Source organism: Schistocerca americana, chromosome 3 (assembly GCF_021461395.2).
Source record: "Schistocerca americana isolate TAMUIC-IGC-003095 chromosome 3, iqSchAmer2.1, whole genome shotgun sequence".
Lineage (NCBI taxonomy): Eukaryota > Metazoa > Arthropoda > Insecta > Orthoptera > Acrididae > Schistocerca > Schistocerca americana.
In genome coordinates, this window is record NC_060121.1 from 988,770,613 (window position 1) to 988,784,381 (window position 13,769).

The window sequence follows — 13,769 nt, forward strand, 5'->3', positions numbered from 1 at the left end:
ATGACTGAATGTGAATTGTTAACATGAGGGCATGTTTATTTTGAGCATATGTATAATAACAACTATTGACAAGGAATTACTTCCTATGTTGCCACATGTCAAGAGCACAAGGCCAATTTTGTGTAATAACTTTGAGCAAGAAAATGAAGTAATTCCAGTTCAATTTAATATTAATATATGGTTACAATATAATAGAGGGAAACATTCCACGTGGGAAAAATATATCTAAAAACAAAGATGATGTGACTTACCGAACGAAAGCGCTGGCAGGTCGATAGACACACAAACAAACACAAACATACACACAAAATTCTAGCTTTTGCAACAAACGGTTGCTTCGTCAGGAAAGAGGGAAGGAGAGGGAAAGACGAAAGGAAGTGGGTTTTAAGGGAGAGGGTAAGGAGTCATTCCTATCCCGGGAACGGAAAGACTTACCTTAGGGGGAAAAAAGGACGGGTATACACTCGCACACACGCACACACATATCCATCCACACATATACAGACACGAGCAGACATATTTAAAGACAAAGAGTTTGGACAGAGATGTCAGTCAAGGCGGAAGTGCAAAGGCAAAGATGATGTTGAATGACAGGAGAGGTATGAGTGCCGGCAACTTGAAATTAGTGGAGATTGAGGCCTGGTGGGTAACGGGAAGAGAGGATATATTGAAGAGCAAGTTCCCATCTCCGGAGTTCGGATAGGTTGGTGTTGGTGGGAAGTATCCAGATAACCCGGACGGTGTAACACTGTGCCAAGATGTGCTGGCCGTGCACCAAGGCATGTTTAGCCACAGGGTGTCCTCACTACCAACAAACACTGTCTGCCTGTGTCCATTCATGCGAATGGACAGTTTGTTGCTGGTCATTCCCACATAGAATGCATCACAGTGTAGGCAGGTCAGTTGGTAAATCACGTGGGTGCTTTCACATGTGGCTCTGCCTTTGATTGTGTACACCTTCCGGGCTACAGGACTGGAGTAGGTGGTGGTGGGAGGGTGCATGGGACAGGTTTTACACCGGGGGCGGTTACAAGGATAGGAGCCAGAGGGTAGGGAAGGTGGTTTGGGGATTTCATAGGGATGAACTAACAGGTTACGAAGGTTAGGTGGACGGCGGAAAGACACTCTTGGTGGAGTGGGGAGGATTTCATGAAGGATGGATCTCATTTCAGGGCAGGATTTGAGGAAGTCGTATCCCTGCTGGAGAGCCACATTCAGAGTCTGGTCCTGTCCCAGAAAGTATCCTGTCACAAGTGGGGCACTTTTGTGGTTCTTCTGTGGGGGATTCTGGGTTTGAGGGAATGACGAAGTGGCTCTGGTTATTTGCTTCTGTACCAGGTCGGGAGGGTAGTTGCGGGATGCGAAAGCTGTTGTCAGGTTGTTGGTGTAATGCTTCAGGGATTCCGGACTGGAGCAGATTCGTTTGCCACGAAGACCTAGGCTGTAGGGAAGGGACCGTTTGATGTGGAATGGGTGGCAGCTGTCATAATGGAGGTACTGTTGCTTGTTGGTGGGTTTGATGTGGACGGACGTGTGAAGCTGGCCATTGGACAGGTGGAGGTCAACGTCAAGGAAAGTGGCATGGGATTTGGAGTAGGACCAGGTGAATTTGATGGATCCAAAGGAGTTGAGGTTGGAGAGGAAATTCTGGAGTTCTTCTTCACTGTGAGTCCAGATCATGAAGATGTCATCAATAAATCTGTACCAAACTTTGGGTTGGCAGACTTGGGTAACCAAGAAGGCTTCCTCTAAGCGACCCATGAATAGGTTGGCATACGAGGGGCCCATCCTGGTACCCATGGCTGTTCCCTTTAATTGTTGGTATGTCTGGCCTTCAAAAGTGAAGAAGTTGTGGGTCAGGATGAAGCTGGCTAAGGTGATGAGGAAAGAGGTTTTAGGTAGGGTGGCAGGTGATCGGCGTGAAAGGAAATGCTCCATCGCAGCGAGGCCCTGGACGTGCGGAATATTTGTGTATACGGAAGTGGCATCAATGGTTACAAGGATGGTTTCCGGGGGTAACAGATTGGGTAAGGATTCCAGGCGTTCGAGAAAGTGGTTGGTGTCTTTGATGAAGGATGGGAGACTGCATGTAATGGGTTGAAGGTGTTGATCTACGTAGGCAGAGATACGTTCTGTGGGGGCTTGGTAACCAGCTACAATGGGGCGGCCGGGATGATTGGGTTTGTGGATTTTAGGAAGAAGGTAGGGGTGCGGGGTGTCGGTGGGGTCAGGAGGTTGATGGAGTCAGGTGAAAGGTTTTGCAGGGGGCCTAAGGTTCTGAGGATTCCTTGAAGCTCCGCCTGGACATCGGGAATGGGGTTACCTTGGCAAACTTTGTATGTGGTGTTGTCTGAAAGCTGATGCAGTCCCTCAGCCACATACTCCCGACGATCAAGTACTACGGTCGTGGAACCCTTGTCCGCCGGAAGAATGACGATGGATAGGTCAGCATTCAGATCACGAATAACCTGGGCTTCAGCAGTGGTGATGTTGGGAGTAGGATTAAGGTTTTTTAAGAAGGATTGAGATGCAAGGCTGGAAGTCAGAAATTTTTGGAAAGTTTGGAGAGGGTGATTTTGAGGAAGAGGAGGTGGGTCCCGCTGCGACGGAGGACGGAACTGTTCCAGGCAGGGTTCAATTTGGATGGTGTCTTGGGGAGTTGGATCATTAGGGGTAGGATTAGGATCATTTTTCTTCGTGGCAAAGTGATATTTCCAGCAGAGAGTACGAGTGTAGGACAGTAAATCTTTGATGAGGGCTGTTTGGTTGAATCTGGGAGTGGGGCTGAAGGTGAGGCCTTTGGATAGGACAGAGGTTTCGGATTGGGAGAGAGGTTTGGAGGAAAGGTTAACTACTGAATTAGGGTGTTGTGGTTCCAGATTGTGTTGATCGTAATTTTGAGGTTTTGGAGGGAGTGGAGCTGGAAGTGGGAGATTGAGTAGATGGGAGAGACTGGGTTTGTGTGCAATGAGACGCGGTTGAGGTTTGCTGGAAAGGTTGTGAAGGGTGAGTGAGTTGCCTTTCCGGAGGTGGGAAACCAGGAGATTGGATAGTTTTTTGAAGTGGAGGGTGGCATGCTGTTCTAATTTACGGTTGGCCTGTAGGAGGATGCTCTGAACAGCCGGTGTGGATGTGGGAGAGGAAAGATTAAGGACTTTTATTAAGGATAGGAGTTGACGGGTGTGTTCATTGGCTGAGTTGATGTGTAGGTGAAGGATTAGGTGGGTGAGGGCAATGGATTGTTCAGTTTGGAACTGGTATAGGGACTGATGGAAAGTAGGGTTGCAGCCAGAGATGGGAACTTTAAGTGTGAGGCCTTTGGGGGTAATGCCAAATGTCAGACAAGCCTGAGAAAATAGAATATGGGAGCGTAATCTGGCTAGGGCGAAGGCATGTTTGTGGAGGGCATGTAAATAAAACTTAATGGGGTCGTTGTGGGGGTGTTGTGAGGGTGACATGGTGTTAGATGGAAAGTGTAACATGAGGCTGAAATGAAAATGAAAATGAAAATATATGGGGAGAGATAAAGGTGAACTGGAAAGTAACTGGAGATTTGGTGTGAAAAAAGGCGAAAAGGTGTTGGTTACAGCTGGGCTATGTTGGACTTGGGTTGGTAGACAACGATGTGCACGAAGGTTAGGTGGTTGTGTTGCTGCCAAAACACGTTAAAGGACGGAGAAATTCGGGAAAATTTAAAAAAAACTGCGTGTAATATATTAAAAGGAGTGGTTTTGTGGTGACAGATTATGAAAATGAGGCTAACAATTGTCTGACGAAGAAAGAATGACGTTAAAACCTGTGGGAAGCGTCTAAAAATTATCAGTGATGTGGGAAAAACGGAAATGGAAATAAAGCGAAAGTTATTAGAACTAGCCGAAATGGTTGTTTAAAAGGTGAAAGGAACGGTTTGTGAACTAGAAATGGTGGATTTTATAGCGGCGGTAGTGTTGAAAGCGGCAAAAAAATTTTTTTGGTTATGGTTTGGAAGTGGGTTACGTATTATTGAGTATATATAGGCAGGATAAAATTGTATAGCAGATTGCGGTAAAAAGGAGAAGGTGAATACAAAGTGAAACTACTGGCAAAAACAGAAAGAGAAAATAAGACGACAGAAAAGATTTTGAAATGCAACAGTGACAATAACAAATGTAATTGTTGAGTTCAAATTAATGATATCAATATAATAGAGGGAAACATTCCACGTGGGAAAAATATATCTAAAAACAAAGATGATGTGACTTACCGAACGAAAGCGCTGGCAGGTTGATAGACACACATACACACAAAATTCTAGCTTTCGCAACAAACGGTTGCTTTGTCAGGAAAGAGGGAAGGAGAGGGAAAGACGAAAGGAAGTGGGTTTTAAGGGAGAGGGTAAGGAGTCATTCCTATCCCGGGAGCGGAAAGACTTACCTTAGGGGGAAAAAAGGACGGGTATACACTCGCACACACACACATATTCATCCACACATATACAGACACAAGCAGACATATTTAAAGACAAAGAGTTTGGGCAGAGATGTCAGTCGAGGCGGAAGTGCAGAGGCAAAGATGATGTTGAATGACAGGTGAGGTATGAGTGCCGGCAACTTGAAATTAGCGGAGATTGAGGCCTGGTGGGTAACGGGAAGAGAGGATATATTGAAGAGCAAGTTCCCATCTCCGGAGTTCGGATAGGTTGGTGTTGGTGGGAAGTATCCAGATAACCCGGACGGTGTAACACTGTGCCAAGATGTGCTGGCCGTGCACCAAGGCATGTTTAGCCACAGGGTGATCCTCATTACCAACAAACACTGTCTGCCTGTGTCCATTCATGCGAATGGACAGTTTGTTGCAACACTGTTGTCCATTCATGCGAATGGACAGTTTGTTGCAACACTGTCATTCAACATCATCTTTGCCTCTGCACTTCCGCCTCGACTGACATCTCAGCCCAAACTCTTTGTCTTTAAATATGTCTGCTTGTGTCTGTATATGTGTGGATGGATATGTGTGTGTGTGTGTATGTGCGTGAGTGTATAACCGTCCTTTTTTCCCCCTAAGGTAAGTCTTTCCGCTCCCGGGATTGGAATGACTCCTTACCCTCTCCCTTAAAACCCACTTCCTTTCGTCTTTCCCTCTCCTTCCCTCTTTCCTGACGAAGCAACCGTTTGTTGCGAAAGCTAGAATTTTGTGTGTACGTTTGTGTTTGTTTGTGTGTCTATCGACCTGCCAACACTTTCGTTCGGTAAGTCACATCATCTTTGTTTTTAGATATATAATATATGGTTAGGTATATTCAGTTTTTATGTTCAAAGTTAATATGTAATGTCATCGTGGTGCTTTGGGAATGTGATAATGAAGAAAGTAATGGCTTGTAATTAATTCCTAATATACCATGCACTGAATTATTATGCTTATAGAGACTGCAGGTTTAACTGGCTCAGTCATTTGTTCCAAACAGCTGCCACTGTCCAACTATAATTCAAGGCTGGTAGTTGATCCTTTGCTATGGGATTGTAATTATCCACTTTAAAGTAAGTTATAATTTTGGGGAAAATATTGTAATGTTACAGTATTGATTTGAGATATTTTATGGCTGGATTGTTTCAATAATGTAATTCTGTTTGAACGATGCTTCAACATGGAGAATTAATCTTCCAAAACTGATAGTGTTGTTAATAAATGACATTGTGGTATAGGTGGAATTTTGTTTACTGCTCATTTTACACATTTTTTTCGTTGCACAAGAGATCCTTTTGATTTTTTACAAAACAATTAAAAGATACAATTTTCTTGTAAAAATGGTTTTATTGTTTGTCAAGATAGTTACTGTTAAAATTTATGTGCTATTCCATCTGTTGAAGCCAGTTCTAGAAACCATGATTTGAAAGCCAGTGTTTACAATGAAAAATGATGCAACATTTTTGCTTGTTGTTCCTGACCTCTTTGGTGTCTTGTGGCAAACAAATTGTTGTATACAATTCAGTGTTAGCTGTTCTTCAATCTTCTAAAGCAGTGATTGCAACATCTCCAGTGTAACCAAGGATACAAACAGCCATTTCCTTGGATGTGCTTTACAAACTAACCAATTTTGTTGGTTTTGGTGAATTGTGAAACATTCAGACAGTTAACTGCCATTTAGTTCCCAGCTTATATGAATACATAGTTCCAGCTTGAATGAATACATCCAGACTTTGCCTCCTGCTATGATCTCGTATACAGATATCGGTCTTAAAATCTCTAAAAGACATTCACACAAAATTTTCATATTTTCTCCAACACTGTGTCTGTAAATGCTCACTATAAACATATTATTCGGCCAGTTTATGAGCTGTTATTGTTTTTGCAATAACAAATGACAAATTGTTAAACAGTAACAATGTTTTACATACCAGTAGTGCCATCTAGTAGCTGCCTGTAAAAATGTGTGAAATCTGGGTTGTTTTTTGCAGATTTGTGCAGGATGCAGCTACCCATAGTTTGGATGAGCAGTTTTTGTGGGGTTCAAGTCTAATGATTGTTCCTGTTCTGGAAGAGGTAAATATGCTAATTTAATTTGTCCTAATTTGAATCTGATTCAAAAGCAAAAACTGATCTTAACAGATTTCCACTAACATACAAAGGAAGGCCTTAATTTCAAACAATTAATTTTTGTAAAGTAACTGAACAGAAAAGTAATTCTGAATTTTCTTTTCAGTCTCTGGGGGCATGAATTTCAGTTAAGAAAAGCACATTAAAAGAAACTTCCTGGCAGATTAAAACTGTGAGCCCGACCGAGACTTGAACTCGGGACCTTTGCAAAGATCCTGAGTTCGAGTCTCGGTCGGGCACACAGTTTTAATCTGCCAGGAAGTTTCATATCAGCGCACACTCCGCTGCAGAGTGAAAATCTCATTCTGGACACATTAAAAGAAATTGTAGAAAGAAGGAGATTTCACTTCCCTTTTTTGGAAGTGATAAATAAACTGAAAATAATGTCTATTCTTGAAGCTTATTGTCAAGCTACATGGAAGTACATTTGACACATCTCCATCAAAAAATAACCTTACAATGGGTTCACGCAACTTAGAGTGGAGTATAATGCTACTTTGAGTAGCTATAAGGGTTGTATTAAACCAAAAACTTGATTTAGAAGTAATTTTTAATTGACATTTAACATACATAATGTGGGAAACATGAAAATTGCATTCAGTGTTTATAAACACAAGAGTAACTTACTAACAATTTTTCAGAGAATGAAATACATAAGCTCGCGAAAATAGTCATGAAATTTCTGACATGAGAAGGTGTATAGGTAAGTGTGTGGCTGAGACTTGAGAATGTGTAAAACGCATCTCCCAATGCTCCAGAGCAACAGAAAAAGATTTAAAGCGACTTCCAACGTACAAGTAGCCCAAAAATTATATCTGACATGATAACAGCATGCCCCGAAGAACTGTATGGAAAGAGTTATCCACACATGTTGCATCAGCCGTGGCTGAGGCCTTAACACTGAACATGGTTTTGCTGTCCATTAAGAATGAAAGTAGTGGTAGTAGTAGTAGTAGTAGTAGTAGTAGTAGTATCAGCATCAGCAGCTTTATTCATCCGTAGATATCTTTTTACAAGGATATAGGACATGTCAAAGTATTTGCAAATTTAGATCAATTTAAAATAAGCTAATTTGTACACACATATATTTACAGACTTGCAGTTAGAGACAATCATTAGATTTACTCCTGGTATACAATACTTATTTTTACAAATAACTTATTAAATAATGTAATGCCACATTGTTCACACGTAGCTCACTATCAGTCACTGCACACACTATACACACATTGTTTCATAATACTTCACTCACTCACTACACACACACACACACACACAGGTGATCTCTGGGCCAGTTTCTGTACTGCAACTTCCCATTTGCTATTCTGAAATGGTGGGTCAGCATCCCTCCATACTGAGCGAGATGTTTTGCTCAGAAAGAGGAAGAGATGTTAGTATTGTGCTATTCATAGCTTGGGGGTAAGTATTTCTAGAAAGGAAAAAAGAAGGAAAAAGCATAAAGTGAAGGTGTTATGTGAAATGTTGAATATTTTATAATCATTGTTATTATTATTTATTTGTATAACATTTTTTTTAATCAAACCCCTACTCTGTTTTAGCTAAGTAATCATTCAATGTATAAAATGTATTGCATAACAGGTACTTTTTAGCTGCCTTTTTAAATAAGTGTAATTTTGCAATTTCTTTAATCTCTTTTGATAATTTATTGTACAGTTTTTTTCCTTGGTAGAAAATGCTGTTTTGAGTTTTATGTTTATTTTTTATTTGTGAATGTAAGTTGAGTCTCTCTCTTGTTGCATGGTCATGGACAGAGCTGTTTGTGCAGAAATTACTAATGTTGAAACTTCCTGGCAGATTAAAACTGTGTGCCAACCGAGACTCGAACTCGGAACCTTTGCCTTTTGCGGGCAAGTGCTCTACCATCTGAGCTACCGAAGCACGACTCACGCCCGGTACTCACAGCTTTACTTCTGCCAGCATCTTGTCTCCTACCTTCCAAACTTTACAGAAGCTCTCCTGCGAACCTTCCAGAACTACCACTCCTGAAAGAAAGGATATAGCGGAGACATGGCGTAGCCACAGCCTGGGGGATGTTTCCAGAATGAGATTTTCACTCTGCAGCGGAGTGTGCGCTGATATGAAACTTCCTGGCAGATTAAAACTGTGTGCCCGACCGAGACTCGAACTCGGGACCTTTGCCTTTCGCGGGCAAGTGCTCTACCAACTGAGCTACCGAAGCACGACTCACGCCCGGTACTCACAGCTTTACTTCTGCCAGTATCTCGTCTCCCTTTCATTTCCAGACTCTTATAACTGCAATCTGGCTTCTGTACACATTGAAGATAATCATTCACTCCTTGTATTTTATCCACTCAGCCTCTAGAATTTCAAAGTGTGTTTTCCAGTCCACTTAGTCAAAAGGTTATTGCTAAATCTGCAAATGCTCTAAGTGTAAGTTTTCCTTTTTTGGCCTTTTTCTAAGAGAAGATGTAGGGTCAGCATTGCCTCACATATTCCTATGGTTTTTCTGGAATGTAAACTAATCTTCCAATGGGTCAGCTTCTACCAATCAACCATTCTCCCGAAAATAATTTGTATTAGTATTGAAACTTCCTGGCAGACATACATTCTGGAAACATACCCCAGGCTGTGGCTAAGCCATGTCTCCACACAATATCCTTTCTTTCAGGAGTGCTAGTTCTGCAGGGTTCGCAGGAGAGCTTCTGTAAAGTTTGGAAGGTAGGAGATGAGATACTGGCAGAAGTGAAGCTGTGAGGATGGGGTGTGAGTCATGCTTCGGTAGCTCAGTTGGTAGAGCACTTGCCCGCGAAAGGCAAAGGTCCCGAGTTCAAGTCTCGGTCGGGCACACAGTTTTAATCTGCCAGGAAGTTTCATATCAGCGCACACTCCACTGCAGAGTGAAAATCTCATTCTGATTACTAATGTTATTTTTGATGTATATAACTGATTGGTAAATATATTCACATGGAGCAGTTAAAATCCCCATTGTTTTGAACAGACCTTTACAATAAGCTCAACTACCATTTTTGGTTATGGTTCTTATGGCTCTTTTCTGGAGTTTGAAAATTGTGTTCATATTTTGTGCATTTGTTCCCCAAAAATGAATGCCATAGCTAAGAATTGAGTGTACATATGAATAATACGTAACTAAAAGAGACTGTGTGTTACACACTGATGATAGGATTCTAAGGGCATAACATGCTGATGACATTCTGTTTGCAAGTATCTTTGTGTGCCCACACCACTTCAGCTGAGAATCAATATTCATTCCTAGAAATTTTGCATTTGTAACACAGCCTATAGAGGTGCCATCTACATTTAATTTAACATTGTCATTTTTCCTCTTCAAACTCTAAATTCATGGCATTAGTTTTCTTTATGTTCAATGTCACTTTATTACTTGTTGACCAATCATAAATTTCCTTGAGAGTTTCATTTGCTTTCTCGGCAAGGAGTTCTCTTGTTTTCTCAGTGACTATAATATTGCTGTCATCAGCGAAGAGGATTTTTTCACCGTGAGTAACACTACTGGGAAAGTCATTGATGTATATTAGGAACAGTATTGGTCCTAATATGCTACCTTGCGGAACCCCTATATTAACGTATTTTGGTTCTGATAAGTTTTTACTAAATGTTTAGAACTATTTGAACTATGTCTTATCTCTACTCTTTGTACCCTATCTGTGAGGTATGATTGAAACCAGTCATTAGCTACTCTTCTTATTCCTAATGCTTCTAATTTATTTAATAGAATCTTGTGGTCGACTGTATCAAACACCTTAGAAAGAGCCAAAAATATGCCTGTGACACACTCATCTCTATCAAGAGCATCAAGTACAACTTTTGTGAATTCTACTATGGCTGACTCCATATTTTTTCCACTTTGGAAACCAAACTGTGATTTGCTTAAAAGATTGTATTTTTTCAGGTAATTCATTAATCTGTCTTTCATAATTGCTTCTATTATTTTTGAGAATGCTGGCAGCAGGGAAATGGGCCAGTAATTTTCTATGTCTTCTGCATTACCTTTCTTAATCGAAGGTACTACTCTTGCCTGTTGTAACTCCCCTGGAAATGCCCCTGATGTGAAGGATTCATTTATTATATTTGTTAAAGAGCCTTGTATAATCCCTATGCATTGTTTCAGTACACACATTGGTACTTCATCTAGGCCTACTGACTTTTTATTTTTTAGTTCTTAAATGTTTTACTGACTTCATTCTCTGTGGTTGGAAGTAACATCATTGTATTTAGTGCAACATTATTTACAGGTGTTACATTTGTTTGGGGGAATTTTTGCTGTACTTTCTCTGCAATACTTGAAAAATGCTCATTTACATAGTTTGCTAAGTGCTGCGGATCATTTATTACTTTATCCCCCTCCCATAGCAGTATGTTATTCTGTGTTTGTTTGCCTCTCCCCATTTCGTTTTTTATAGCATCCCAGACTGCTTTGCTTGTATTCTCTGCATTATATATTACTTTGTCATTAAATGACTTTTTTGCAGCAATCGGCACCTTCCTATAGATATTTTTGTATCTATGATAGAAATTTAAGAATTCTGGATCATTGCAAATCTTTTTCATGGAATTGAGGTGTTTAAGTGTTCAGGAGGACTTCTTAATACCTGCTGTTATCCATCTGTTTTTGTGAGATGTTGATACAGACATGCAAACTTTTGGAAATGCTTTTTCAAAGTTCAATTTAAAGAGAATTTCATATTCACATTGGTTTCCTTATACACTTCATCCCAGCTTTGTTTTCTAGTTCTTTTGAAAAATCTTTTATTTTGATTTCTGATAGATGTCATTTGTAGACTTGTAGTTAGGGATTGATTCGATGCCTGATTTTAATGTTGTTATTTGACAGAGATGGTCTGACAGTTCGAGATCTTTTACAGCTACATCACATTTTTCCCTGACCGTATTTGTGGCCACATGGTCAATTACTGATGAAGTCGTTGTGGTAACCCTTGCTGCACTATTGACCAATAGGGACATGCCCAAAATTTGAAGGATGTTTATGAAGGTGCTGCTGGATTCATTTGTGATGTTAGTGTTGATGTTAATATCCCCACACAGAATTTTGTTGACCTTTTAACTTATTGAAAAAAGTGTCCACACTACCACTGGGAGATCTATACACACACAAAATGATTAATTTCTTGGTGATATCGAGCCCTGTTAATTCAATACCTGATATTTCAAAGTGTTTCTCTCCACTTACGGTACTGAGGTCATGTCTTGATTTGAACTATGTTCCTTTTCTGATATAAATGCATGATCCTCCACCCCTTGATGTAGTTCTGCAGTAAGAGTTTGCCTTTGATAAATCTACATGTTGGATTTCTGTGTCTACTCCAGTTCTCAGTAATACAAACTACTGTGCAGTTCAGAGATTTGAGCTCAACTTCTAATAGTTGTATTTTTATTTTTTATTGATTGCACGTTTTGATGGAGAATTGTTAAGTCTGTGAAATGCCCCATGTTACTATTTCCAGTGGTTTGTTTTTCTTTGTGACATCCGGTATATGTGATATTTGAGGTGTTAAAATCTGTCTTGTGAGTGTTTCAGTATTTTTTAAAGTGCTGGATATACTCGTTAGGCAGGGGAACCTGTTGTCTGGATTTATCCTAAAAAAGACCTACTTTTCCTACTATGACAACAGGTATTTGACCATGTGTGACCCGAGATCCAGCCCCTATACTTTCATGAATCAGCTGTACCAATCTTCCCTTCCCAGTCCTGCTTAGGTGTAGGCCATGCCTAGTGAAACCCCATCTGTTGATAGTCCCAACGGACACCAGAGAAACATGAGCAAAGTTGGCTGCCCTCAGAGCCATCCCTAACCCCACATTGATTTGCCTCTCAGCTGCATCAAGGTGTGGTCGATCTTGACACCAGAACAGCTCAACAAAGCGTATGTTGGTGCCATGAGTTAGGGAAGCTATCTTGTCCAGGTCACCACCTATGTCATATGCCCCATGCCTGTCCAATCTGTTTCCTGCCCCACCCACTATCACTACATCATCCTCTTTTGTAAAGTCCTCACATAAAGACCCTAGATCCTCCATCACATAACTAAGCCCTGCATTTGGCTTGAAGATACTGGTGACCTGGTATGCTGCCCCTAAACTTTCCTGTAACTGAGGGCCTAAACCTTGCCCATGGCTACTACCTAGCAGCAGCACTTTCTTCTTCCTAACACTTTGTACATTCCTAGGCTTCTTGGCCTTGGTTGAAGTGTGCTGCCCATTTCCTGCTCCTCGTTCTACCTGATGCTCATCTCCACTTAACTCTGGCAGTGGTAGATACCTGTTTTTGGTGTTGATGATAAAACTGTCAGATCACGTTCTCTTTCTTCCTCTCCTCCTACCAGCTACCAGTTCCCAACCACCCTCCTCCCCCCTATCTCCCTTGATTCGTATGAGTTCCTTCCTTGCTTCCTCCAACTTTTCCTGAAGGGCACAGATTTTCCTTTCCTGTCCCCCAATCAAAATGTTCCTACTGCATACTCTGCAGTTCCAAGTGAGAGCCTCTTTTGTTCTCGCAACATTCTCCCCACTGCATCCTCCCCAGTGAAAATATTTCCTACAAGATTGGCAACAAATCCCTCTACTCACTATAACAGCTCCCACATTTCTCACTCATGGTCAATTTCGAAAAAATAAAGAATGTTTTAAATTTGTCAAGGACGCGAGATTGGCTGTGTGTAAACAAAAAACGACAGAGGTCTTATTTGCGTTGGGTGTTTTTTTGTACTGATTTAAAGGTACAATGACAGAAAAATGAATTTGTAATTAATTTGGTTTTAGAGAATTACGTTATGAGGCGTGTTTGGTCACGTTTTTAAACATTTATAACTCGGAAAATTTAGGCCTAGATCGCGTCTGTCTAACTAGTAAACAATACGAAAGGTGTTAGTTAAATATGATTTAGAAACGTTTAATTACACTTGTATTGTGACAATAGACAATGCTGAAACTAGTAGCAGTCTTTTTTAAATGAATTTTGCACTATCAAGAAAACTTGAATATAATTTGTTGTGTTTGTCACACAAAATTTCGGATTATGTCACGGTTATCGGGACTTCAGCTGAAGAACAAGTTTTTTCAAGAACAAGCACTGCTGGGACGCTAATATTCAGTTGTGTGACAAGAAAGGACACTACAGCAAGTATACGAAACAAAGAAAATTTAAATGTGACACTATT

The 13,769-nt window shown here is 40.7% G+C and overlaps 1 protein-coding gene across 1 annotated transcript in view; it reads left to right on the forward strand.

Moving 5' to 3' along the window:
• The window catches only part of LOC124605701 (lysosomal alpha-glucosidase-like), a 130,351-nt gene that overhangs the window by 91,692 nt on the left and 24,890 nt on the right, over positions 1-13,769 (forward strand). Inside the window, exon 14 of the mRNA XM_047137562.1 lies at positions 6,435-6,519. Coding sequence (XP_046993518.1) covers positions 6,435-6,519 — 85 coding nt within the window. The remainder of the gene's footprint in view (positions 1-6,434; positions 6,520-13,769) is intronic.